The sequence below is a fragment of the Lepisosteus oculatus genome, chromosome 3, assembly GCF_040954835.1.
Source record: "Lepisosteus oculatus isolate fLepOcu1 chromosome 3, fLepOcu1.hap2, whole genome shotgun sequence".
In the NCBI taxonomy this organism is placed as follows: Eukaryota; Metazoa; Chordata; class Actinopteri; order Semionotiformes; family Lepisosteidae; genus Lepisosteus; species Lepisosteus oculatus.
Genome location: NC_090698.1, coordinates 69,123,253 through 69,148,737, shown reverse-complemented (window position 1 = coordinate 69,148,737; position 25,485 = coordinate 69,123,253). Strand labels below are relative to the sequence as shown.

Genomic DNA, 25,485 nt, shown 5'->3' with positions numbered 1-25,485 from the left:
CACTCATCAATGCCAATTCTAACCCCAAAATATAAAAATGACATTGCGATCCCTTTAAGAGCCAAAATAGATTTAAGGAGAAAAGACATCCTGAAAACTGACCTCAACCTTGGCTGGAATGAAGAAGGGGATCCTTGAGGGCAAGAATTAAGACCCACCACCTCTAATCCAGAATCTGAAGATGTTACTAGTTTAGTGTACAGATCAGTATGCCATTACTAATACACTAGTTCTGGCTAAAATAGCACCTTGAAACTGTAGCACATATGTTCACTGTAGTTATCATTGGGAAGTACAAGGTTTGTGCAAATCATTTCTAAGATGACCAACTACCTAACCCCCACTCTCTGCTAAAATATGACTGAACCGTAGAACCAGCTTTAAGTCCTGGAACACAGAATACCATGTTTGTGCATCAGTCTTCATGGTACTGGAACCAGATTATTGCATGCCTCAAGGTACTAAATAATATTAACCAAAATGGGAAACCATAAAAGGCAGCTCTTTAAAAGAATGACAGTAACCTGTTTGACTTAACAAGACGCAAGCCATTAGTTACAAGAGCCACAGACCAGCCTCAAACTTAACTGCAGTTAAAACAAGGCACCTGTACATGGGCACGAAATATGAATTGTGAAATTGAAGCATCTCCACAGTCTATGAAGGTACTTCCATTTGTAGTTAGCAGTGCATCAGCTCCAATCCTGCAGCCTAGCTTCAATGGACAGATGACACAGGATTTGTGTGGTAAAAGTTTATTATGAAAAACCGTACACCATGTGGCAGTGGACATTTCTTCCCTTGTCTGTACCACTTTAGCACATGTCCTACTTCCAAATACAGAAGAAACCAGCAGCCTGCAATCTCCTGCTGCTGGAAGAGATGAGATGAGCTGAGCTCACCTGCGCCTGTTAATGTCAGACACTCCTGGCAGCTGGGCACCTGCCTCAGCTGTTCATACAACATGTGATCTCTTTGCTGACAAACCTAAGCAAGTCCGAGCCAGAATTTTAACATGTGCATGCAGTACATGAAAAACAAGTATTTTCAATTTTTGTTGTTAGGCCAATCGCACGAAGAGTATGAGGGAGATCTAAAACGCTAAAAAGCACAAAATTCAATTCATTCACAAAAGACACTTCCAACACTTTGTGAAGAACGATTATTAACGGTACTCCATTAGGCAATTTTCTACAATTCATGGTGGCAATTAATCTTCATAACATTACCAACTGCGAACACCTTTAAACCTGCTGCTGCAGGAAAAAAAAAACACCCATCATTATGTAATGGCAGGAAAATTAACTGTTCGTATTCCGTTTAATACAGACCTTTACCAGCAAAGCCTTCCGTTAAAAAGACTTCTGAACCAGAACCAGTAGAGCTCTGGGAGCTGCCTGAAGAAGGTGCGGGACGGGCTGGACCCAGATGGAACATCCGGGGGTCTCAGGGGACGGGGGGGCAGTTGGCTCGTATGGCCACCCCACACACAGGAGGAGAGTGAGCCATGGTGCCCTCAAAAACCCAAATCGCCCCAATGCGTTTTAGGTACTTCAAATTACCGCTGCCACTCCTTGTCATGTCCATTACACACACTGCTTTACTCCGGTAACAATTCTTCAGAAGCCATCATACCTGCAACTCGGCGGCCTACAGAACTGCTCAGTCTACTGTCTTTTGCTAGCTGTCAAACGATTAATTGAAAAGTATTTGTTAATAATTAATCGAAGCTCAATCAACTCCACAAGTTTAACCACCTTTGCATGATCCGAGCAGCGGAGCTCTGTGCTGATGCGGGACCGCGGAGACCCGAGGGACGAGGATCTCCACAGTCCCACTGTTCGAGACCACTGCTCCAAGGCAAAGATCTGATCAAGGCACTGGCTGCTCATACCAGGCCCACAGGCTGGAGGCAAAACAAAAAAACATTTAATCCCGGATAACTCCACACATCCCAGGCCCCGGAGCAGGTGACTTCCCTGCACACTGCCCACGAGTCCAGGACGGTCCGACTCACAGCTGCAGGACCGCTGGCGCCTCCTTCAGACCCAGCGACCAACAGCGGAAACCTCAGACCTCATTCACTTCAGTCAGTCAAGACCTGAGGAGGGATGGGCCGCTTTAGAGCTGAAGGAGGGACAACACTTTCAGGCAGTGTCACCAAGCCAACAGCCAGCAGATGGGTTTGAAATTTTTTTTTCCTTCTTACAGTAACAAAAGGTCCAGCTGACAGAAATATAATAACTGACCGACACAAACAGGTTCATATTCCAAGATCAACATTTTGAAGTAAGTTTGTAATTCAGCAACTTTACCCAGCTCCTCCGTTTAAAACAGGAGTCGCTTCCCAGGAACGCTTCTGAAGAAAAGCCTGGGAATCCAGCCACTTCTCCCCGGAACAAACTTAAAAACAGCTTCTTAAGGCATGTGGATGAGGACTGCTTCAGACTTGCCGGGTCTTTCCTGCCCCGACTCAAAACAAAGGATCTTAGAAGCAAGCGAGACCTAGAGAATGAATATAAAAAATACTGTACAGTACTACGAGCCAAGAAATGTCAAGTCTCCGAGGACGGCACATGGTAGGTATCATTCATCCTCCTCGGCTTTGCTCTTTTTCTTTTTCTTCTTCTTCTTGTCTGTCTGTGGAGTCTCGGGCTCAACCACCTCCTGCCCCTCCTCTTCCTCCTCCAGAGCCTCACTCTTCCTCTTCTTCTTTTTCTTCTTGGCAGGAGCCACGTCCTCCTCTGCCCCATTCTCCGATGGCTCCTCTTCCACCAGCTGCTTCTGCTTCTTCTTCACCACCGTCTCGGGCTCCCCGTTCTCCTGGGGAGAGGAGGGCAGTGTCATTACACTGAAACCTACACAAGCCTCAAGCTGTGCATGTCATACCGAGCCCCAAGCCCAGGAACACAATGAAGTGAAGCATTAGCTGGGCTTTACAACTTCCCAGAAAATTCATCTCCAGACACTGTGTAGAGACAAACCCAGCGAGCCAACGCACAAAGGGCTAAACCCTTCACAGCACCTGACTTCAGTGAAAGGACCCTGGGCTCCTGCTGGATCAGACTCATTGCATTGCCTGCTTTTATCCCCACAGTGAGGTCACTGTAGGGGACACTGTGGTTCAAGTAACCCGGCCCCAGTTAAGATCTTAATACCAAACATCCCTTACCTGTCCCACTGCAGAATCCTGAAAGCCAACACCCTAGTGTGTAATGAGCTACTCATTCCATAGTGCAAATCAGCTGGTTACACATCCCATGCAGATCTACACCTAATGTTGCAAACCAGAGCTGTACAGCAAGGTGGGAGTGTGGAGTCAGGAAGTCTTTAAAACCGCCAGCAGGTGATCAGAGAGGCCCACTGCGGCCTAAATTTAAAGAGTCCGCAATGAAAGGTCAGAGCTTCGTGTTCTTTAGTTCTGTAACGAAGCAATGGTGCTTTAATTTAGAGTTTTATCACTAACCCAGACACGTCCTAGTTGACAACACTTCAGGGAACAAGAGGTTTCAGGACGTCAAAGCATCCAGGAGCACTTGACCTCTGCAGAAAACACAGCAGTACCACCAGGGCTCTCACCTCTCCATTAGTCTTGGCCTTCTTCGCCTTCGTTTCCTCCTCAACTTCCTCATCTACTGCAGCAGCCAGAGCCTCCAGCTTCCTCTTCTCCCTCTTCTTGCGCTTCCTCTCCTTCTTCTCCAGCTTTCGCTTGATCTCGGCAGCCACCTCCGTCGCCTGCAACGAACGGGGAGGAGAGGGTCAGGGACATCAGGGATGGGAAAATCAAATGGGGACGAAAAGCATGTGTAGCGAGACTAAGGCAGGGCAATTCAGACCAGTTACAGTCTCCATAGCCTTGATTCTGTCTGCCCACCACGATCAACACTCCTACTTTTCAACTCCTGGCCTTCCACAAAAGGGACTCCCGCACCCCCCTTTATTCCTGCCAACTTGATGTCTGGAGCACCTGGCTAAGAGACAAGTGCCAGAGCAATGTCATTTCCCCAGCTGCTGAACATGCACAACCATCTTGAAGACCTGCCAAGGTCAGGAAATGGTACAACTGGAGGATCTTGCAGCGTCTTCGTCACTCTGTGAAGAGCACAGCTGACCTTCCCTCGCCCGCTGCTCCTCCTCACGCCTGTGCCTCACATGCAGCTCAGCCCAGGGGAAGCCCTGCTGTGTCAGGCTCATTAAATCAGTTTGTACCCCCATGTGTTTGTCGGGGTAAGCGAGTCATCACCCACAGCACTGCAGGCTCCCCTCCCTGGGCGCGCGAGCCCAAGGCGCCACTTTGAGCTCTGAGCCGATATACCGATCTCAGTCAGAACTTTGCCCCAGTGTGATCGCCAAGCGTGCGCAGTTCCTGGTTTAGACGTTTCTGGGGTGCAAGCGATTTAAAAGGGACTCCAGCTCCCCCGTACCTCCTTCACGGCCTCCTTCATGACATCCAGGTTCTTGCGTGGGGCGTCTCCAGTCTCGTAGAACGACAGCCGCTCCTCCACCTGGTCACGCAGCTTGTCCCCGAACACGCTGGTGGGAACCTCTGGCAGGCACACACAAACGAGGTCGGTAACGATCCCAGAACGCAACAGCGCAGCAGCGGACAGAAAGCCACACGCAGCAGCTGGGATGGACACCAGCCTCCTGGCGAGGGCGGGCCCATCCGTGCACAGACTTTGCTCAGTGTAAAGATTATCAACATCCACCAGAGGTGGGATACTGCTGACGAAAAATTGAGCATCATTGCTAAAGTCTGCAGAGCCCTATTGTCTTTAATGACATGCCTGCCTGCAGCACAAAACAGGCTTGAATGGAAGAGGGAACCACAAGGTGCTCAACTAGTACACAAACGGGAGCTGCTTCTTGACTTGGGTGATACTTGCACGTTCTAGTGAAGCAAACCAACCTTTTAAGACACTAGATATGGTTCGGTTCTACCGCAGGAATAAGCCTAGAGCTTGCAGTATGGAGATCTGGGGGAGAAGCTGTGACTACAATTAAACACTGCTCCTTGAATACAAGGAAACACTGGACATGCTGCCTCCACTTATTCTCAATACACCTGCACCGGCAAGTCCGTCCAATTAACCCGAACCTTTATTTTAAATGGCCGTCACGAGAAAATGCCTTTCCATTTCAATTTTGAAATGCAATTAGACCAAGCCGCGTCGGTGCGCTCCGCCCACACACACCCCCCACTCACCGGAGAAGCAGTCGATGCGGGAGGCGATGGTGCACTTGTTGGCCAGGTAGCGGGAGATGCGCCCCTTGTTCTTGGCTGCAGCGCGGCCGATGAACGTGGAGTGGAATATGAGGCCGTACTTCGGCGTGTTTCCCCGAGTCTTCAGGGCTCTGGAGGCAAAAGAGCACAGGGCCCTCTGAGCACACCTGCCCCTGGGCATCACCTTTACACTCTCACGGAGGAGCGCCGGAAAGGCAGCTTACTCAGGAGCCCACATAACACTCCTTTTCACAGGGACTCAAGCATCACAGTGCAACGTGTTCATCAGGGCTGCCTTATTATAGTTTAACTTCCTGCTTTCCCAGTGTGTGCGCTGCCTTCTCTCCCTCAGGTGTACGCGTGTTAGTGTCTCACTCTCCCAGTGCGTGCACTGCCTTCTCTCCCTTAGGTGTGCGCATTTCACTTTCTTAGTGTGTGCACTGCCTTCTCTCCCTCATGTGTGCGCGTGTGTGTTAAGTGTCTCACTCTCCCCCAGGTGCGTGTGTTAAGTGTCTCACTCTCCCCCAGGTGCGTGTGCATTACTGTCTCACTCTCCAGCCTGCAGTAACAGCACTCTTTCAGATTAGCCTTCAGCCCCACTCGTCCGTGGCACCCCAGCCTGGCCTGTCTCACTCTCCGTACCCATCATGCTCCTCTCTCACACAGCGCCTGGTGGCTGCTCAGTAGGCGGGGGCGTGGGACGATCACGCGGGCGCCAGACTCGCTGGCAACCCGTCACTCCACACGGCCCCAGAGGCCTGCCATCACCACAGCCACGCCCTGGCAGTACCTGAACAGGGCCTTCTCCGCGCCCAGGATCTGCACCGTGGAGGCCGGGTACTTCGCCAGGTTGGTCAAGCTGCCCGCGTGCGATATCAGACGAGCGCCCACCTGCCAGAGGAAAGGACAGTGGAGAGGACTGAGAAATGCAGAAGGACAATAATAAGAATAATTCATCACACTTATATAGCGCTTTTCTGGACACTCCACTCAAAGCGCTTTACAGGTAATGGGGATCCCAACCACCACCACCAGTGTGCAGCCCCACCTGGGTGATGCAACAGCAGCCATAGTGCGCCAGAATGCTCACCACACACCAGCTATCGGTATGGAGGAGAACAGTGATGAGGCCAGTTCAGAAATGGGGATTATTAGGAGGCCATGATTGGTAAGGGCCAATGGGAAACTTGGCCAGGATGCCGGGGTTACACCCCTATTCTTTTTGAGAAACACCCTGGGATTTTTAATGACCACAGTCAGGACCTCAGTTTTATGTCTTATCCGAAGGACAGCGTCTTTTAACAGTACTCTATCCCTGTCACTCTACTGGGGCATTAGGACCCCCCGCAGACCGCAGGGTGAGCGCCCCCTGCTGGCCCCACTAATGCCTCTTCCAGCAGCAACCTTAGTTTTCCCCCAGCAGGTACTGACCAGGCTCTCACTGCTGAGCTTCAGTGGGCTGCCAGTTGTGAGCTGCAGGGCGATCAAGTGTTTTAAAGCTTTCATTTAGAGCTTTGCATGCTTCCTGCGATTTCTGGGGCTTCCATCACAAATACAATTTAAGTGCTGTGCCCTGCATCGCAAATTTTGTTCTACAACAAACTCTTCCCTAAAACATGGCAGATCAATGAGAGATACTGGTTTCCTCCTGAATCACAACTCAACTCCAATTAGCAAAAAGACCTTCAACCTCCAATGAGAGAGCTGAAGTGGGCAAGCAGACTGGGTTAAAGAACAAGGACTAGCGCTCTGTGAGAAGGGTACATCAGCATCCTTGGTCCGTCATCACAGTTGAGTCAGTGGATTGACAGATTTCAAGTATCACATCACGTGTGCCCTCAGACAGGGGAATGTATAACAGCTAAAACAGGTCTGCGACACCTGTGTCAGCCTGGCCATGGAAACAACCCGTGACAAAATGCTATTAATCCAAGAGAGAGGCCCATGCCTTGAGAATAACATGCGGGAAAGGGCTTGTACTAGAAGAAAAGCCAACACCCGCATGGGGCCTGACCTGTGAGGAATGGTGCTCCAGCAGTTCCCACTGCCGAAGCTCAGAACAAGGGACTCGCAAGCCAGGATTCAAACCGACTTCTGGAATGCAGAGAAAGTGCAACTACTGGGCCATACAGCAGTACACAAAGCAGTGATCAATCCAGGGCATTGAAAGGGAAAACCCATCCTCATGCGAGGTAAGTATTAGTAAACCATGTGCCGTTAGTTCACGTGTAACGGCACAGGTAGTATAGTACCGGTATGCAACCACAGCTGGAGCACCAGAGAGGACAGTATCGGGAGAGTCGCCCGGGAAGAGTGACGCACCACATCGCCGATGAGCGCCGCCAGGTTAGGGGCAACCTGGCTCATCTTGGAGCGAAGGTACTCCTGCAGCCCCTTCCTGTACTCGGCCAGCGAGATGACCCGATTGGAGAAGCTCTCGATGTTGATGAGGTCGATGGGGGAAATGTCCATCCCTGAGAGAAGCGAAACGAGAGCTCAGCACCCATCAGCAGGACAGAACACAGCAGGCCTGGTAATCTATGCGAATTACAGAAAGGATTAAACCACAAAACAAGCCTCCAGGAAATATTTCAGGGGAGATGATCATTACTGAACCTGAAAGCGGGTCCACCAACCCTGCAAGAAAAGCTCACAGAGTTTCCTCACCGAGAATCAAAAAGGTATGCGGCAAGACTAAGGACACATCAGAATCATGTCTGTCAGTCACGGAGAAAATCAGTGGATTGACAGATTTCAGGAATAACATCCCTTATGTCCTCCTCCTGCAAGAGCAGCATGTACACGGGCCGCACGAAGCGTGTTCAGCGCTGCCCCGAGGTACTCTGGGTACTGACCCATGGAACTCCGCGAGGCCTCCAGGATAGCCTGGGCCTTGGCGCTGTCCATCACCACCTCCTCCAGCGCCTCCAGGCTCTCCTCGCTCAGCTCCTTCCTGTTGCCGATGAGCCGGGCCAGGCGGCAGTACGTGGAGTTGTCGGTCACGATCTTGATCAGCTCTGGAAAGTGATACCCGTACCACTCCCTGCACGGTTCAAAGGGGAGTCAGGACAACAAAAATAAACATTTTCGGGTACAAAAACTAGCGCAGTAATCTCCTGTCCTCAAGGTGCAAAGGGGGGGGGGCATGCGTTTCTCTACATCATGTGGTCCACAATATTAAAGTCATTACCAATTAATCTCCTTCACAGGTCTCTCAGCTGCTTCAAAAATGTATTGGTACACTTAGCATAGCAACGCCGAACAAAGCAAAAAAAAATACTACTCACGCGAGAGCCTGCAACGGGCTCCCGCAACAATCCGAGACTGACAAACGCAGCTGATCCCGGAAAGGAGCACGCCCCCACCCACCCGTGTGAAACAAGCCCTGCAGGCCTGGAGCGCGGAGGCCAGGCCTCCTCAGGAAGGAGGTGTACCCCTCCCCCCCCAGGAGAGGCCAGGAAGAGTCCTGCTCCGTGTGGGGGGGGGCGCGGGAGTCTCGCTTTTCCTCCTCTTCCTATACAGACAGCGCTGGAGGGACGCTGGCTGTGGTAAGCACTGGGAGGGCATCGGGGGGGCAGAGCTGAGACCAGCACACGAGCACACGCCCGGCCATTCCAACCCCGCCTCCCCCTGCATCTGCACGAATCGGACATCTCAACGATTTAAACCTGGACAAATGGCGTCAACCCGAGAAGCTAGAAAGAAATCGGAGCCCGTGGCCCAGTTACAGCCTAACATATTTCAACATTTCCCCCAAACAGGGTAAGGCCTCTGGGAAAATCAGAAACAACCCCTTCCTAGTCTCACTGGCTCCTCTGCCCAGGGAGGCGGACACCGACCTGACGCGCATGGCGAAGGTGTTGATGTCCTTGTCCAGCTGGTCCAGCAGGGCGATGGACTGGATGATCATGTTGTCGGCCTTGTTGACGTTGAACTTGACCTTGGCCCGCGAGTAGCTGTGGCCCAGGCCCAGCTGGGCCTTGGAGGCGGACTGGGCGGTCAGACCCTTGACCAGGGCGTGGAAGTGCAGCCGGACCCCTGGAGGCACAAGAGCCAGAAACGGCGGCCGTGGGGCCATGAGCAAGGGAGAGAGAGCAGCAAGGAGAAGGGCTGATGTGCACAGGAGGAAAGGGGTCTTATCCAGCACCGCTGACACAGCACAGCACAGCCCAGCCCGAATGTTCAGTTTTTCAGTATGAAGGCATCAGTGGGATCAGTATGATTGGAACATCACCACAAATCAGGCAGTCTACGTTCTACAGCACAGGCTACGCTGTACTGGAGCACTAGAGACCAAGCACCAAGCTTTTAAATGCTGCGTCTGCTCCTGTGAGGCTGTACGAAGATAAGACTGTCCAGGAAATCTCACCTCTGAGGATCTCGGCCACAACCCCCCCGGCCTGGCAGGACAGCCCCAGCTCCTCCTGCAGCGCTGCCCCAATCTTGGCATCCGCCACCCCCAGGACAACCTTCTTCTTCTTGCCAGCAGCCGGTAGGCTGGTCTCCAGCAGCAGCTTCAGGTCAGCGTGCACCACGCCTGCACAGGAACATGGGGGCACAGTGAGGAAACTCGCTTCTGGATAGACCAGGCAGGCACGCACACACACACAGAGGAGGCACAGTGAGGAAACGGGGGTCCCACATTAAAAAAAAAAACAGCCCATATGTTCAGCTTTGTAGTTTTGACATCACGTGGTCATCAGGGGATTGACAGATTACAGAAACATCACCACATCTGGGCACGGACTCTCCCCGCCCCTCGCCGCCTTCAAGTCTCCCTGATCACTCTCACACGGCACTCCCCGCCTCACCCTCAGAGATGGCGTTGATGTTCTCCAGTGCCGCCTGGGCCGACTTGAAAGGAGAGAAAGCCGCCAGCTTCACCACAGTGCTGAACTTCCCCAGATTCAGCACACTCTCCTCCACCTGGTGACAGAAAACACACGTGCAAACATCTCGGAATTTAAAATCGCAAGTCACACAAGCCCTGGGAACTCAGCACGCTGTACAGGGGGCTCTCAGCTGCTGGATCCTTAATTGTGAACATTAAAAGCCTGACGCCGAATACTTTAGAACACCAGGGATGCTAAAATTGACCGCAAACATTAACCTTCTACTTTAAGTGCTTTATAAATCTGAAATCCTACCCAACACCTCTGCCCCTCACACCCATGAGTCATGCAGTAAGCAGTTATGGTAAAAACCACAAGCAACATTTTCTGCACAGAACAAGGGTATGTGTCCGACCACAGGGCAGAGCTGCACTGCAGTGGTCTCTAGCCCATGGATAATGACAGTCTCAGGCTACATGTGGAGGACAAACACCCTCACCCGAGTGTCATTATGATTGGGGCGGGGTCAAAGGGCAGGGCCTCACCTGGGGCAGCAGCATGCCGATCTCCTCCACCTCCTTGACGGCGAACAGCGCGTACCCCGCCGCATGTTCGAACAGCACGTGTAGCAGCACCTGCGGAGAGAGGGCCGGGGGTGAGGCCACACGCCACGGGCCAGCAGGCAGCAGCAGCAGCACCGGTGTCCCGGCTCCGTCCGAGCTCCTGACATCTCCCTACACTCGCTGGAACAAGCAGGTCTGGCGCCCCCTTCTGACCCGCCAGCGCATCTCCCAGCTGGGCTGCGAACCTCAGTGTGAATCACCTCCCCTCTATATTCAGACGCACCCTGGAAATAACGAAGTGCAAGACCAGCCTGCTCCACATTACACCACGCAGCAGCGTGCCTTTAAAACCCCCGTCTCTGCTTTACTTCCCCGGTGAAGAGCTTGGAGATGAAAAGCACTGTAAGGGCAGCGACAGCCGCTGCCTATCTGTACAGGAGGGCGCGCAGAGGCCTAGACAAGCCGCAGGATTGAGCTGTAATTCATGGTGACAGATCTCAGGGGGAGTCCTCCAACACAAACTGTCGGTATTAACCGACACCTTGGTGTACTACAGAGTCAAGACACGATCCACATCAAAAGAGACCGGGACAGAAAGCGGAAGAACTACTGATTAACATAAGAACAAAAAACTACAAATGCGTGTTCATGCTGCGTGTTAACGGGACTCATCCCCTTCCTCGTGATATCAGAGGTACTGCAGAAAGGAAGACTATTTTGTCATTCAAGTAGGCAGCCGTGTCAGCATGCGCAGGCTGCAGAAGAACAAGGCAAAGGTTGTTCCCTTCTGAAAAGAGAAGATCGATTCACCGCGGAGCCACCAAAGAAGGCTCCACAGCCGAAACGTAACTTCTCTTTTCAGCAGCAAATAACCCTTTACTTGTTCCCATTTTGTCATTTCCCAGTAGCACCGCGGTCGCCAGAGGGCACTGCGCTTTTAGTCCAACGACAGCGAGGTTTTTCCCGTGTAAAAAAGAAAAGCGCGAACTATTTCATTCTGTAAGGCCTCTCTCTCATGGCCGCACCGCGCCGGAACCACGTGGGTCCGGCATCACGGCGTGCTCAACCCCCGCACTCAGACCCCGGGAAAGAGGCTTGAATTCTGCCTGTCAGGATCGTACACCGCCGAGAGACGCCATGAAAACACTCCTCGGTTCATTCGGTTTTTTTTGGGGGGGGGAAGAGAGGAATTGTACCAGAAACTCGCCCCTGGAGGCGCTTCAGAGGAAACCGCTCGGGTCCGCGTCGCCACGTGCGCGCCCCGCTCCCCCCCACCACGTGGCGACGGGACGGAGGCCCGCGCCAGAACCCCCCCGCAACAAGCGCCTCGTGTTGCGTACCCCAGGTCCTTCTCCAGCCCTGACGGGCCCAGGATGGTGCAGCAGCAGCCCCGCCACCGCCGCTCCCGAGCGAGAGGGCAACACGTGGGCCGGCGCCAGCTCCGAGCACGAGCCGGGCTCCAGAGCGCGCGCGGTGCAGGGGTTTTAACTGCGGCTCTTTCCCAGCACTGTGACTTCCCCGGCCCGTGCCCCGCGTCAGATATCGTTTTCTGTTCCTGGGGCCTAGCTGCAGCCCCGAGCAGCTGTGAGCTAGCATGCAACTAACCGAAGATCTGCAGAAATCTGATAAAAAATATTGATTTTTTCATCCATATGTAACTTCCCACAGATACAGCTATTTCATACTACTTATTACACCGCTACCGAGTACTGCTTTGCAACAGCAACACCCTGACTGGGGCCACTGTTCCAGACTGCGTGTGACCCGCATCTCCGCCGGCTACGTCTAAAGAGCCAGAAAACGTATTTTCCGTCAGTTCCTTCGCACAAGCAATACCTCCACTGTATTGCCTCACTGAAAAGCACCTGCTGACTCGGTCTGCGCAGTGAAGTTATTTTCTTCCCCACACGTGCAGTCTTACCATTGCTGTTCCCTCGGCGCAGCTCCGTCCTCTCGTGCTGCCTGTTCTCCTTCCCAAGGTGCTCTGCGCGCCGCCCCACCTCGCTTTCGTGCCCGAGCCCGCCCCCTGGCTCTTCGAAGTATCGCGAGAACAAGAGCTGGGGGAGGGGAGGGTGGAGAGATGGGTTTCCATGGCGCCATCTGCTGTACGTTTACCGTCACATCCTTTCGCCCTGACTGAAGAGCGAGATTTTGGACAGATCCTATGCTAAAAAATTGAATATATGCAACACTAAAAAAAAACCACGCACCTGGTTGAAATTCCACCAGGACGCCGGTCTCTTTCTGCAGTCTTAATTCTGAAAGACAACTGAAAGTCACACACACAGCAAAGCATACAGATGCACAAAACGTATTTCCCTGCAGCTCCAATTCGTGTGTTGATTGGTGTGTTTGTAGACTGCCTACTGCCTATAATAATAATAATAATAATAATAATAATAATAATAATAATAAATAAAGTAATTGCTAGCTCTCAGCACAGGGGCTCAATGCCCACCCTGGGGTGCTGTCTGTCTGGGGTTCATATGTTCTCCTCGTGTTCATGTGGGGCTTCCTCCAGGTGCTCTGGTTTCCTTCCACTGTCCAAAGCCATGCTGGCAGGTGACTGGACGTCCAGGACACTTGTCCGCGGTGTGTGTGGGCGTGAGCCTGGACTCGTGGCTGACGGCGTGCGGGAGTGAGTCCCCGCTGCAGACACAGCTGTCACCCCTCGCGTGACAAACTCTGCCCCCATTACCCCCTGCCTGGGAGCAGGAGCTGTGACGCACTGGCGTTTATCCAGGGGAGGGCGAGCCGTGTGCTGTCTGATCACTTCACGCCTGGGAAACAGGATAAGATCTGATCTGATGAGCCTCTGTGTGGCTTGATTGTTCCTCGCAATCCCACGGCTTTCTAGACGAATGCAATCACTGCATGTTCTGTTTCATTGGGTAAACACCTGGCCCGCTGGCTGGGGGCACCCACCCCTGTCCTCACAGGCCACTGTCCCGCAGGTTAGAGAGACCCTCAAACCCAACTTCTTAAGGACAAAGAGAGGCTCCAGCACCTCTAATTAAGCAATTAATGAGTTCAATTTGGTCATTTTTATTTATTTATTTTATTTTATATTTATTTTTTATTACTGTACGTATTCTAATTTTTTGTCTATCCTGATGTCTGTTCGTTTTGCTTGTTTTGGGCTGCTGTAACACATCAATTTCCCTTCGGGATCAATAAAGTCTTATCTGTCTCTTAAGATGTCAAGGGGCAGGAAAACAAGAACTCTTCCGGCCCTGAAGTACTGCAGCTATGCAGCCCTGCCTACACCTGAAGAAGGCTCCACGGCTGAAACGTTGGGCTTTTCTTTCTTTTCTTTTCAGCGGGGAATAAACCTTTACTTGTTCCTTTGCAGCCTATACCCGCTGACGCAGGGAGCCACCTGAACTACTTCAACCTAAACCTGCTGCGACCCACTATGCCCTCCTCCAAATCTTTTTCTAGATCTCTTCGTCATTCCTTCTCTTCCTCCCTGGGCCTGGCCCTGGGCCCTCTCTTACTAAACCAGCTTGCTCACACCCGAAGAAGGCTCCACGGCCGAAACGTTGTGTTTTCTTTCTTCTCTGTTCGGCAGGGAAAAAACGTTTACTCGTTCATTAAGAGTCTGCTCTGAACAGCTCCCACCAGGTGATAGATTTAAGCATGAACAGACACGGGCGGTCATTTCTCTTCTGGGGAGGTCCACTCGGTTACTTTTCAGGCGGCAGACGTGAATCAGGGAAGTTGTGAAATTTGCACAGGTTGATACCGGGTATTTGAATGGGAGTAAAATTGTGCACAGGGTTAAGAACATTGGGACATAAAACAGATTACAAATGAGAGGAGCTGTTCACCATTCACTTGGTGGTAGGTAATTGACCCAAGGGTCTCAGTCAGTTGTTTCCAGAAAGAAGCAAGGCGTCCGCTTCAACCACATGGCTGGGTAGCTTGGTCCACACTCCCACAATCCCCTGCTGACTGAGCTAGCTAAATAGCATTTCGTTATACCATACACCTGTGTATGAGCAGAATGAAAATAAACTTTAAATTGATGCTAGGTGTAATACCATTAATCTCTTTCAAGATTTGAGAGCAAATGTATAAAACTGTCCCAGTTAGAGAATTTATATCACAACAGGAAAGACACCTGTGCACAGAGCAGCAGCAGCTCAGCTGTTTACAGTGTCTGTCTGTTAGGAGCACCAGTGAACAGCTGCAGTATTACAGCACTACATGTTTACTCGCACAGGGCTGTAAGCACTGATTCATGAACTCATATCTTTCGGTGTAAGTTTAAAACATTCCATCCTGTCCCCTATCTGGTAACATCACTCTACCTTCTTGTCTTAAAAGTGCATTATACTTTGCTCAAAGAACAAATATATTCAGTTTTTTGGAACTATAGTCAACAGTCCAACAAGCATTACTGCCCTCTAACCCAGGGGCCTCAGACTCAGTTCCTGATGAATGTAGTGTCTTCCGGATTTTGTTCCCCTCACGGTCTCAGTTACGAAGCTGGTCTAAATACCTAATTAGCCGGATAATTGCTAAGAATTCTGACGAGGCTGGGGTGAATTTCAGGCGACTGCCATTTGAACGAAGTGGAAAGTTTTGTGAATGACGTTCAGAAAAACCATTGTCCAGTATATGTCATTCAGAAAAGAATGAGTTTACTCTCATTTGACTGCTCATAATGGAACCATACCTCACCCTAACCCTGCAGAAGACCCCGCTTTGAGATCTGTAATCGAAAAGCACTTTGACCCAAGACACTTCAAACAACAGCAGCCAGTCCCTGGAATAATGTGTACAGAGCGAACAGAAACTATCCCCTTGGTAACGGAGGGTGTTTCCGGTTGTGTGATTAAATCCGTCCTGCTCGACTCCTACACTTCTCACTGTTGTTGCGACTTTTCTTCTCTCTTTTGCCTTCGGTGTTAAACATTGGCCAGCTCGTCAGCCCCCAGAGTTCCCCTCTGATTTCATGTGGATCAATAAAAGCTTATTAGAGTGGTCACTACAAAATGAATCCTTACAGCTGCGATAGAGCAGAGAGCAAGTTACCAGTCAGACACACACGGGTATTTATATGGTCTGCTGTTTGCGCTGTTCCAAAGTCAAATAAATTAATGTTCAGTTTGGGGGAAAACGCGCAAGAAAGCTGGAAAAGAACAGAAAATGCCGTTCCACGCTCCTGGAAACTGCATTGTGGTCACCACTGGCAAATCATCGAGTTTGAATTTCAACGTGTAGCAAGCAGGGGGTATTGAAATAAATACACAGAACAAACACACAAAAAAAAAACGACGCGGCGGTACTGCAATGAGTTCAGATCAAAAAGGTGCGGTTGCTTTCTCGCTTTTCTCCCGTTTAGTGTGCATCTTTTCCTGGAGGATATGTGGGATGCGGAACAGTCTTGCTGGATCAGAGGAGGAGCGCGGACTGACTTCTCTACGGGACGTGACTTTTTACATAGTTTCGCCATCGCTGTCATCGCCCGTGTTTTCTCAAACCCCTCTTCCGGAGCTCCCGTCAGCATATAGCGGCACGGTTAAAATGTCATAAACCTGGACAGCTTATACAGGTTTAAGAAGGCGTGCCCGGAAGAGCTTTGTGTTCACCGGTTGGGTCGGCGAGGAGGTGAGACGCGATCACTTACGTTTGGAGACTCTCCAGAGACAAGATCCCCCTGTAAAGGTGTGTAATCAAGGTCTTGTCTCGCCCCTCATGTTCTCTGTGTTTTAAAACGGACCTGTGACGTGAAACAAAATAAATCAGACGCGATACAAATGTAAGTTTTATTACAGGAGGCGTTCTGTTGAATTCCTAATTAATACAGGGGTTAACATGTATTGCTGGGTTAGAGATTTAGACTGCTTCCCTCGACACTCTGCGACATTATATCAGATGTAATAACTGGTTTGAGGAACATTAGGGACCACCTATACCTCCTACCTGGATACGGACTAGTTACCAGGCTCATGTGTGCTTTTCCTGGGCTTACTGTACGTGGGGTGTGGTAAGAAACCGCAGAAATCTCTCCTCCGTGAACACGAAACAAATCTTTATTTTTAAACGCAGTCAGCAGCGACATAAATGGCAGGACAGGGGGTGGCAAAGCGTACAGTTCAACGAAGTTCAAAGCGTACAACTGGAGATGCCCCTCAGACACGTAGGCGTGGGTAGTCCAGGGTTCAGTTTGACTGAAGCACGGTACAGAGCGCTTCAACAGCTGATGGAGAGAGGAAGGTGTTTTCTAAATCAAAGAGCTGTCAATTAACTCATGCCAAGGAAGCCTTCATCTAGTATTTAGAGTGGCCCCACACGCCCCTCCATCATAGAGGTGAGACAGACGAACCCCGGACCGCGAGTGTTAAGGGGGCGAGGGGGGTCTGCTCCCGGTAATTGACAGTCAGTCTGTGTGACACAGCGCCGCCTGCTGGCCGGAGATGCCACTGTTCCGTGGGCCTCAGTGGCAGAGGGAGAAGGCCGAGAAAGGCCGGAGCAGAGGGCAGGTGCGCACCCTGGTCAGGCTGTGCCTCGTCAGCCTGGCGGACAACATGAGGGAGCTGTGGGCCCGGGACTACGCCGAGAACTACATGGACAGCTACAGCTTCCGCTACGTCATGGGCCCCTTCAGCCTGCTGCGTGAGCGCCCCCTGCCTGTCCGACAGCCTGCGGCCAGCTTCTCCTGCCTGCCCTGTCTTTCCCCGATCACGCTGTCGGCTCTGTATCTGGCATTGTGGGAGGGGGTGACTGTCCGGCTCTGGGTCTCTGCCTGTCCACCTCTGGCCCTGTTTCTCTCACGCGGTCTGACTGCGCGGCAGCGTTCCTGTCCTCTCCTGCTTCTCTCTGCCCTCTTCCTCACTCTCCCTGCGTCCTGCTGCTCGGCTCGGTCTCTCTCGTTGCAAACTTGTGTTCCCGTAATGTCTCGCCGAACTCCCCCTCCCTCTCCCGCGACGTCTCGCTGCCTCATTCGCGCATGCGTGACGCATTGACACCCCTCTCTCACTCCCGACCTGTGTGTTTTCAGCGGGGGAGCTGGTGGAGGAGCTCCTGGCGGTGGTGTGCGCCTCTCGCCGAGCGTCCCGAGCCGCGCTCCACCTCCTCCTGGTGCCGCAGCTGCGGCGGCTCTGCCTGCGGCCCTGCAGCGGCCTGGTGACTGCCCCCTTGTGCCAGCTCATTGCACTGCGCTGCCAGGTCAGTCTCACCCCCCACGCACTGCGATACCAGAGGCTCGGTGATCCGGGCGGAAAGATTCTGCTGGCAGACGTTAGTGAACCAGCAGGAGGTACTTTTTCCCTTCCTGTGCAGAAATTCCCAAGCTGAGTTCCCAGCGGAGTTCAGGTGCTTTTCACTGTGGGAGCGTCTGCTGCTGGATGAGGAATGAAACTGAGATTTTGTCCACAGCTGGGGACTGACATCTCTCTGTACCTGCCGCAACAGTGTGTTTAGCCCAAGATTGTGGTGGTAGGAAAAACAAAACAGGATATAAGGTGGTCGCTTACGGCCACACGTCTCGTCTCGTCTGATCTCAGAAGCTAAGCAGGGTCGGGCCTGGTCAGTACTTGGATGGGAGACCGCCTGGGAATACCAGGTGCTGTAAGCTTTTAGGGGCAGAGTGGTGGCACTGTGGCTTGGAAGGTTGCCGGTTCAAATCCCGCGGCTGGCAGAGGAATCCTACTCCGTTGGGCCCCCGAGCAAGGCCCTTCACCCCAGCTGCCCCAGGGGCGCTGTATAAACGGCTGACCCTACGCTCTGACCCCCAGCTTCTCTCCCTGTCTGTGCGTCTCACGGAGAGCAGGCTGGGGTCTGCGAAAAGACAAATTCCTAATGTGAGAAGCTGTATCAATCAAGTGATCGTATCTTGTCTTATCTTAGAAATTGGGTTTGGCTCTTGTTTAGGCTCTTTGCTCTCCTGCCCCAGGAGCTGCTGGCCCTGGACCTGTCCGGCTGCCAGCGCGTGCCGCCCGCCGTGCTGGCGCAGCTGGCCGCCAGTCTCCGCCGCCTGCGCAGCCTGGTCCTGTCGGGGGGCCAGTGCGACGGGGACGTCGTGGCGGCCGTGGCGGAGGGCTGCCCGGTGTTGCAGCACCTGGACGTGTCCTGCTGCAGCGGTCTGCCCCCCTGGGCCCTGCTGCACCTGGCCTACCTGCCCAGCAGGAGGCGCTGCACAGACCATCCGCTGCGCAGCCTCCTAGCCACGGACATCGGGCTGGGGGCGGGCGAGAGGGAGAGCGTGGGCAGTGCGGCCTTCCTCCTGCTGGGCCTGCCCCGGCTGGAGCGGCTCGGCCACGAGGGGGCGGCCGAGGCCTGCGCCCTCCTGGAGCGGGGGGGCTTCGAGGGGCACGACGCCTTCGCCGTCCCGCACGGGTTCCCCACCCTGCAGGGGGCGCTGGGCATGAGGCTGGGCGCGGAGGGGGCAGGGAGGAGAGACGGAGGAGGAGGAGGGAGTTCTTCAGGGGCAAATGAAGAGGAAGTGGCTGACGGCAAAGAGGAGGAGTGTCTCAGCCGAGAGACGGAAGGTGTGGAAGATGGACAGGGGGAGGGATGTGGCTCTAGTCTGATGGAGCGAGGGGGAGAGGTGAGAGGTGGAGGCCAGGGGTCTGGGGGCACAGAAGAGGGCGGCCGGTGCATAACCCTGAGGCTGAAGGAGGTTCACGGGGTGACGTGCAGGGATCTGGGGTCCCTGGGCCGCCTGTGCCCGGAGATCCGGGCTCTGTCCCTGAGCTGCGAGGACGCAGCCTGGCTGGACAGGAGGCTAGGCCTGTGGGACAGGCTGGCCGAGCTCAGCGTGCAGTTCCCCGGCTCGCTGGCGGAGCTGCTGCCTGCCCTGGGCGCGGCCGGGCCCCGCCTGGTCTCGCTGTCCCTCAGCGGGCTCTGGCTGGACAGTGCCACCTCTCTCACCCGGCTCCTGCACTGCTGCCCCTCGCTGAGGGCACTCCAGCTGCACCCCCAGCCCCCCAGCCCCGAGCAGCTGGGCGAGGAGGAGGAGGAGGAGGAGGAACAGGAGGACGAAGACGAAGAGCAGCCTCCTTCACCACTGCCCCAGAATATGCCCCATTTCCCTCATCTGCGCTCACTCACTCTCAAGTAAGACATCCGTTTTCACCTTCCTCTACACTTAACATCCCTGAAGGCCCAGACTGCCCTGTGTCTTCTCTTTCACCGAGTGTAGCCCAGCCCAGAGTTCATTCTCCTCTTTACTATTAATATGAAACGCGGAGGATTGCTTAGTAAGATCTTCTCGCCGACCGCGGATATGGAGGGCACTGGTGCCGAAGGCTTTCTTCGGTACTTGTAAGCTGTTGAGCCTCTGCGGCCGTGAAGGTTGCCCTGACGTCTGCTCTTTTTTTCGCTCCAGCTTCCTCCCAGACCAGCCCCAGAGACGGCCTGCGCTGGCGCCCGGGCTCCTGCGGGGGGCGCTGGAGGGCTTGCTGTGTGGCTCCCCGCTCCTGGAGAAGGCCCTCCTGATCGGCCTCCCGTGCTGCGTGGACGGGGCCTTCCGGAAAGTCCTGGCTCAGCGCCCGGGCGCCGCCGGCTCGGCCCCGCTGCCCCACCTCCGCGAGCTGAGCCTCGCCCACTGTCACGTCTCCGTGGAAACCGCGCGGCGCCTGGTCTCGGAGGCGCCGCTGTTGCGTGTGCTGGACCTCAGCGGCTGCTGGGGGATCAGCTGCGCGGACTTCAAGCACTTACAGCGGCTGGCCAGCAGAAGGCGCTGCGAGCTGACCGTCCACTGGAAATGAGGACAGCTGGGATCTGAGGGACACGGAGGGTGGACAGAGCTAGACCCGCTGGCGTGGGGGGGGGGAGCGGGACTCCGGAAAGCAGGTCGCAGCTACCATTCCCACACTGGAAAAGAGACGGCAGGAGGCAGGATGGGAGACCATTTTTAACTTCTTTACTTCATGGCTCACTGCTCTATGATGTTATAGTGATGCACTGTTCTTGTGTACAGTATATATTCCTGAAGGGGTCCTAAATTGTTTACACGTCTTCTGATGGAGCAGCAGGCGGCCCTCCTCTCTGCCCCAGAGTGTCCAGGACTGGTGTCCTGTAAGGACTCGGGGACCCTGGGCTCAATCCGACAGGATAAGTGGGCCGCCTTTGAAAGGACCGGTGTCGATTTCCTGGAGCGATCTTTTCATTATTAAGCTTTGACGTTTTAATGAAGTTATTTAGAGATCGTGCATATGCATCCGTTTGCAGTTAGCCCTCAGGCCAGCGGTGAGCCAGAGCCCAGCCTGGCAGACGGTGGGCAGGGGATTTCCTGGGGGGGTGCCAGTCCACGCAGGGCACACACACCGCAGTAGCCGGAGGACAGGTCAGAGTCGCCAAGTTACCTCAACGTACCCCAGCTGTCTGTGCTTGGACTGTGGGAGGAAACTGGAGTTTCCTGGAATCGTCCATAAAGGGCTTTGGGTTGTCACCATTATCGGTGGCAGGAATTGATGATTATTAATTTCCTGCCGCTAAACCTCCTCCTGATCAAGCAGAGCCAATAAGAGAATGGTCCTGCTGAATTTCGTCAAAGTGTCGATTTTTTAAATTTGTAAAAATGAGTGTTAGAGACATTTGTTTTGTTATCAAACTAGCTAGTTGTATTATTTTAAAAGACTAAGGTGTAAAATATTATTATTATTTAGAATAATAATAATTAGATATTATACTTATATTTTCTATACAGTAAATATATATAAAATGGGTGGAATACAATATGAAGTGGTTTAAGAATGATGGATAGATAATGATTAATGGCTTGTCTGATACTGAAGATTTCACAATAGTAAACACAAACTGACCAAATGAGGTTTCTCCAGTATTCTGTCTTTCATTCACTTTGTTTTCTGTCATGTATAAAAACTTATTAGAGGTGCAAGTTTACATATAGGTTAACAGCATACATGTAGCTCCACTTTTCAAGATCCCAAAGTACAGCCAGGATCCCGCAGTCTTCTTTAATCATGCGTCGATATGTCTGTGAACTAGGCTGAGGCGACACTTGACACTTACAGAACTCTGTTCCAGTTCCATTAGAGAACAGAGGTGCCATGACCTCTTTAAGAATATAGAGCTTGTTTATAAACACATCCCTTACATTAGAATAACAGACACTGTCATCCGCATAATCTCCAGCTCAGGTCATGCACTAGATTTTACATCTCTATTCCAAATAACTCCATCCAACCATTTAACACTTCCTCTGTTTAAGTCATACTGGAAATTCCTGTTTTTTAGTGAGCTCCCCGAACACTCACCCACTCTGTGAAGGCACGCCACCGAGGCAGGTTCAAGAGGATGTGTCACACGGCGCGAAAGTGAAACCAGGGTTGGGGAAAAACAATTATTAGAGGATACACTCAAAACATCAGAACTTAACTTGGAGCATATGAACATAACAGAGGAGGTCATTTGGCCCCTCGAGCCAGTTTCGTAAGTAGGTAATTGATTTGAGGATCTCATCAGCTGTTTCTTGATTAAACAACATGAACCTCGAACCCGAGGACACTTGGACACATGGGGAACATTCTTAAGATTTGAAACAGTGTTGTCTTTTATAATATGGCAGGATGGCTTGATCAGTGCTCACACAAACCTTCGGTATGCCTTCTCTGTTCAAGACTAAAAGACCAAAAGACGAGTCAGTGTAGGGCATTTCGTCAAGTCCCAGAAAGTAGCTGTTCTTTTCTGGTTGGATTCCTGAGCAGCAGTATGTTTTAAAATTAATACTATATGACTGAGATGGTGCAGGGTGAACAGCTCAGAGGCAAAGTACAGTACGCTGAGAACAATAGGATTTTCTCACAACTCACAACAAGAAGTAACAGCACAAAACAGGTCACAGCGCTATGCAGTACGCAGCCCAACTCCGATGGCAATGGAAATTCTTTTCAATGGGAAAAAAATTGATTCCAGGAAAAATAAAGTCTTTTAGTCCTAGTAACTTCAAATTTACCACACACCGAAAGCCCCTCACACGGAGCCTTCCATCCTACCAAGACAGAACAGGTCATGTTTAAACAACAAAGACAGATTTAGATTGGCAAAACCAGGAGAAACAAACTTTTGATAGGAACAAAAGCTCATTTTTTTGGACGCGAAAAAAGCTCACATCTCTTTAAAACAGTTTCTCACTTTAGGAAGTCCAAGTGGGATGAGACAGCCTTCGAGCACTGACGGGAAACTGAAGTAAAAAGAACAAGAGGCAGAGACAGACCTCTGGGCAACTAAAGAAGATAACAGAAGGTAAAGTGTTAAGTAAAGGAGCCATGATCCTGCAAAATAAACTTTCATTTTTAAAAACAAATTGCAAGCAGAAGTCGTAAAAGATTATCAGACATCTAAGACCATTGTCGGAGAAAGCACAGCTTTATACAAATAGAGGTTGTGTCTATGCAACCTACTGGATGTGTTTAAAGACAGCTTATACAAAATAAAGCTTTGGACCTGCAGTACATTGAAAAACCAGAAACCTCACTGCAGTACTTTTCACCTAGAAAAAAACAACTGTAGAGTGCAGCTGGTTTTAGCAAGCTAGACATTTGTAAACAACAAAGATTTCATAAGAAATCCTATACAAGCAATAACAGGAAATCAGGAAATGCTAAATGGGTGGTATATTCTGTATTTGATTATGAAAGCCATCTCTGGGAGATAAGGAACAAGTAATAGGTTTATTCCATGCTGAAAAAAAGAAGAAAGAGAACACAACGTTTCGGCCGTGGAGCCTTCTTCAGGTGTCCTGACACCTGACACCTGAAGAAGGCTCCACGGCCGAAACGTTGTGTTCTCTTTCTTCTTTTTTTCAGCATGGAATAAACCTATTACTTGTTCCTTTGCAGCCTACGCATGCTGACGCAGCTACCCACCTGAATCTCTGGGAGATGATGTATTCTTGTGTGCCCAAATTACAAACATATGCTGTGGTAATGCAAGTAAAACTAAATGAAAACTGACCAGCACAAAGGCTAGAAGGATGTGAGATTGTGTGAAGATTCAAAGCACTGAATGTTTAAGCCAGAATCAAAAATGTGTCTTTCTGAATTACTTTCTAGGTATTTCATTGATGATTCTGAACATCTGGACCATGTCACTGTGAAATAACATCATAATACTGAGATTTGGAACCCTAAATACAAATATGAAAATGTTTGCAAATGACCAGCTAGCTAGTCGATCTGAAGATTATGCTATATAATTTCTCAAAAGACCCATGGAACAAGATTTGAAAACATACAGAAGCCCCCCAAAGCCTTTGGACGGCAATAAAACAATAATTTTTGCACTTTTCAGTCAATACATTTGTATTAGTGAGCATACGACTGATACTTTTAACGGTCGGTTTTATCGTGCCTTATGTAGGCATCTTCTTACGAGGCACCAATAAATGTAAGGGTTTGTGCATTTACTGGGACAATTATTAATTGTAGCAGTAAGTCACAAAATGATTCTATTAGAAGACCGACCCAGCGGGATACTCAGCAACGCACAAACGGATACTCATACACAATGTATCTCTATTCCAAATCACTCCATGCAACCATTTAACACTTCCTCTGTTTAAGTCATACCTGAAATTCCTGTTTTTTAGTGAGCTCCCCGAACACTCGCCCACTCTGTGAAGGCAGGCCACCGAGGCAGGTTCAAGAGGATGTGTCACACGGCGCGAAAGTGAAACCAGGGTTGGGGAAAAACAATTATTAGAGGATACACTCAAAACATCAGAACTTAACCTGGAGCATATGAACATAACAGAGGAGGTCATTTGGCCCCTCGAGCCAGTTTCGTAAGTAGGTAATTGATTTGAGGATCTCATCAGCTGTTTCTTGATTAAACAACATGAACCTCGAACCCGAGGACACTTGGACACATGGATTCTTAAGATTTGGAACAGTGTTGTCTTTTATAATATGGCAGGATGGCTTGATCAGTGCTCACACAAACCTTTGGTATGCCTTCTCTGTTCAAGACTAAAAGACCAAAAGACGAGTCAGTGTAGGGCATTTCATCAAGTCCCAGAAAGTAGCTGTTCTTTTCTGGTTGGATTCCTGAGCAGCAGTATGTTTTAAAATTAATACTATATGACTGAGATGGTGCAGGGTGAACAGCTCAGAGGCAAAGTACAGTACGCTGAGAACAATAGGATTTTCTCACAACTCACAACAAGAAGTAACAGCACAAAACAGGTCACAGCGCTATGCAGTACGCAGCCCAACTCCGATGGCAATGGAAATTCTTTTCAATGGGAAAAAAATTGATTCCAGGAAAAATAAAGTCTTTTAGTCCTAGTAACTTGGAGTTCAAATTTACCACACACCGAAAGCCTCTCACACGGAGCCATCCATCCTACTGTAGTGATTCATAGCCGTTCAGGGACGCCAAATATGTAGGAAAACCGGTTCAGGGACGCCAAATATGTAATCATAGTGGCTCTCTGAAGGCACCAGTTCTGTAGGGTTTGGGCATTTACTGAGACAATTATTAATTGTAGCAGTAAATCACAAAGTTGATTCTTTTGATGGCTTTAGAATCCAACCACGCGACATAACTCAAACAACGCACACACACAGGTACTAATACACGAGGATACATTTATTAATACATAGAATATGCATGTAAACCTAACAGATCTTATCGAGAGGGTTATCAGAATACAAAAGATATATATTCATTCAGTTACAAAGAGTTACATATATCAAGAGGACATACGTTCAGTATATCATTCATTAAGACCGTTTCGTAAAGTGAACTTGGTTACAACTTCTACATTAGATACTCAAAAGAAGTACATAACTCTTAGGAATTAAATTGATATCAACTGGTTTGGATAACAATTGAATTCTCGAGCTGTAATGCATTGAAGTTGAATACTCATCCAATCTCTGGGGATTCA

At 50.8% G+C, this 25,485-nt stretch overlaps 2 protein-coding genes and 1 non-coding gene across 9 annotated transcripts; 1 reads left to right on the top strand and 2 right to left on the bottom strand.

Annotated features, from left to right (window-relative positions):
* Nucleotides 1-739: 739 nt before the first annotated feature.
* On the bottom strand, nucleotides 740-17,671 carry nop56 (NOP56 ribonucleoprotein homolog). Of its 5 annotated transcripts, XM_015363190.2 has the most exons (15): nucleotides 17,615-17,671; nucleotides 16,255-16,347; nucleotides 12,830-12,877; nucleotides 12,541-12,676; nucleotides 10,602-10,691; nucleotides 10,036-10,150; nucleotides 9,594-9,761; nucleotides 9,064-9,262; nucleotides 8,080-8,267; nucleotides 7,547-7,698; nucleotides 6,015-6,115; nucleotides 5,207-5,355; nucleotides 4,425-4,546; nucleotides 3,580-3,735; nucleotides 740-2,823 (listed from the first exon to the last, which is right to left on the bottom strand). In XM_015363190.2, exons 4-15 carry the CDS (start codon nucleotides 12,541-12,543, stop codon nucleotides 2,587-2,589), a joined length of 1,680 nt encoding a protein of 559 aa, XP_015218676.2. In that variant the 5' UTR covers nucleotides 12,544-12,676; nucleotides 12,830-12,877; nucleotides 16,255-16,347; nucleotides 17,615-17,671; the 3' UTR covers nucleotides 740-2,586. The 5 variants fall into 5 exon arrangements, with proteins under 5 accessions (XP_015218676.2, XP_015218683.2, XP_069043549.1 ...); XM_015363197.2 differs by lacking the exon at nucleotides 17,615-17,671 and having other exon boundaries at nucleotides 12,541-12,755; nucleotides 16,255-16,286; XM_069187448.1 differs by lacking the exons at nucleotides 16,255-16,347; nucleotides 17,615-17,671 and adding an exon at nucleotides 13,078-13,139.
* On the bottom strand, nucleotides 4,182-4,248 carry LOC138237906 (small nucleolar RNA SNORD57). Its single transcript, XR_011189226.1, has one exon. It is a non-coding gene; the product is annotated as a small nucleolar RNA SNORD57 (small nucleolar RNA).
* LOC102682622 (uncharacterized) lies at nucleotides 15,887-21,414 on the top strand. 3 transcript variants are annotated; one of them, XM_069187452.1, is made up of 5 exons: nucleotides 15,887-16,235; nucleotides 17,026-17,243; nucleotides 17,629-17,795; nucleotides 18,523-19,685; nucleotides 19,957-21,414. In XM_069187452.1, the coding sequence occupies exons 2-5, from the start codon at nucleotides 17,045-17,047 to the stop codon at nucleotides 20,336-20,338; spliced, it is 1,911 nt and encodes a 636-aa protein (XP_069043553.1). In that variant the 5' UTR covers nucleotides 15,887-16,235; nucleotides 17,026-17,044; the 3' UTR covers nucleotides 20,339-21,414. The 3 variants fall into 3 exon arrangements, with proteins under 3 accessions (XP_069043553.1, XP_069043550.1, XP_069043552.1); XM_069187449.1 differs by having other exon boundaries at nucleotides 15,887-16,292; XM_069187451.1 differs by lacking the exon at nucleotides 15,887-16,235 and having other exon boundaries at nucleotides 16,307-17,243.
* Nucleotides 21,415-25,485: the final 4,071 nt, after the last annotated feature.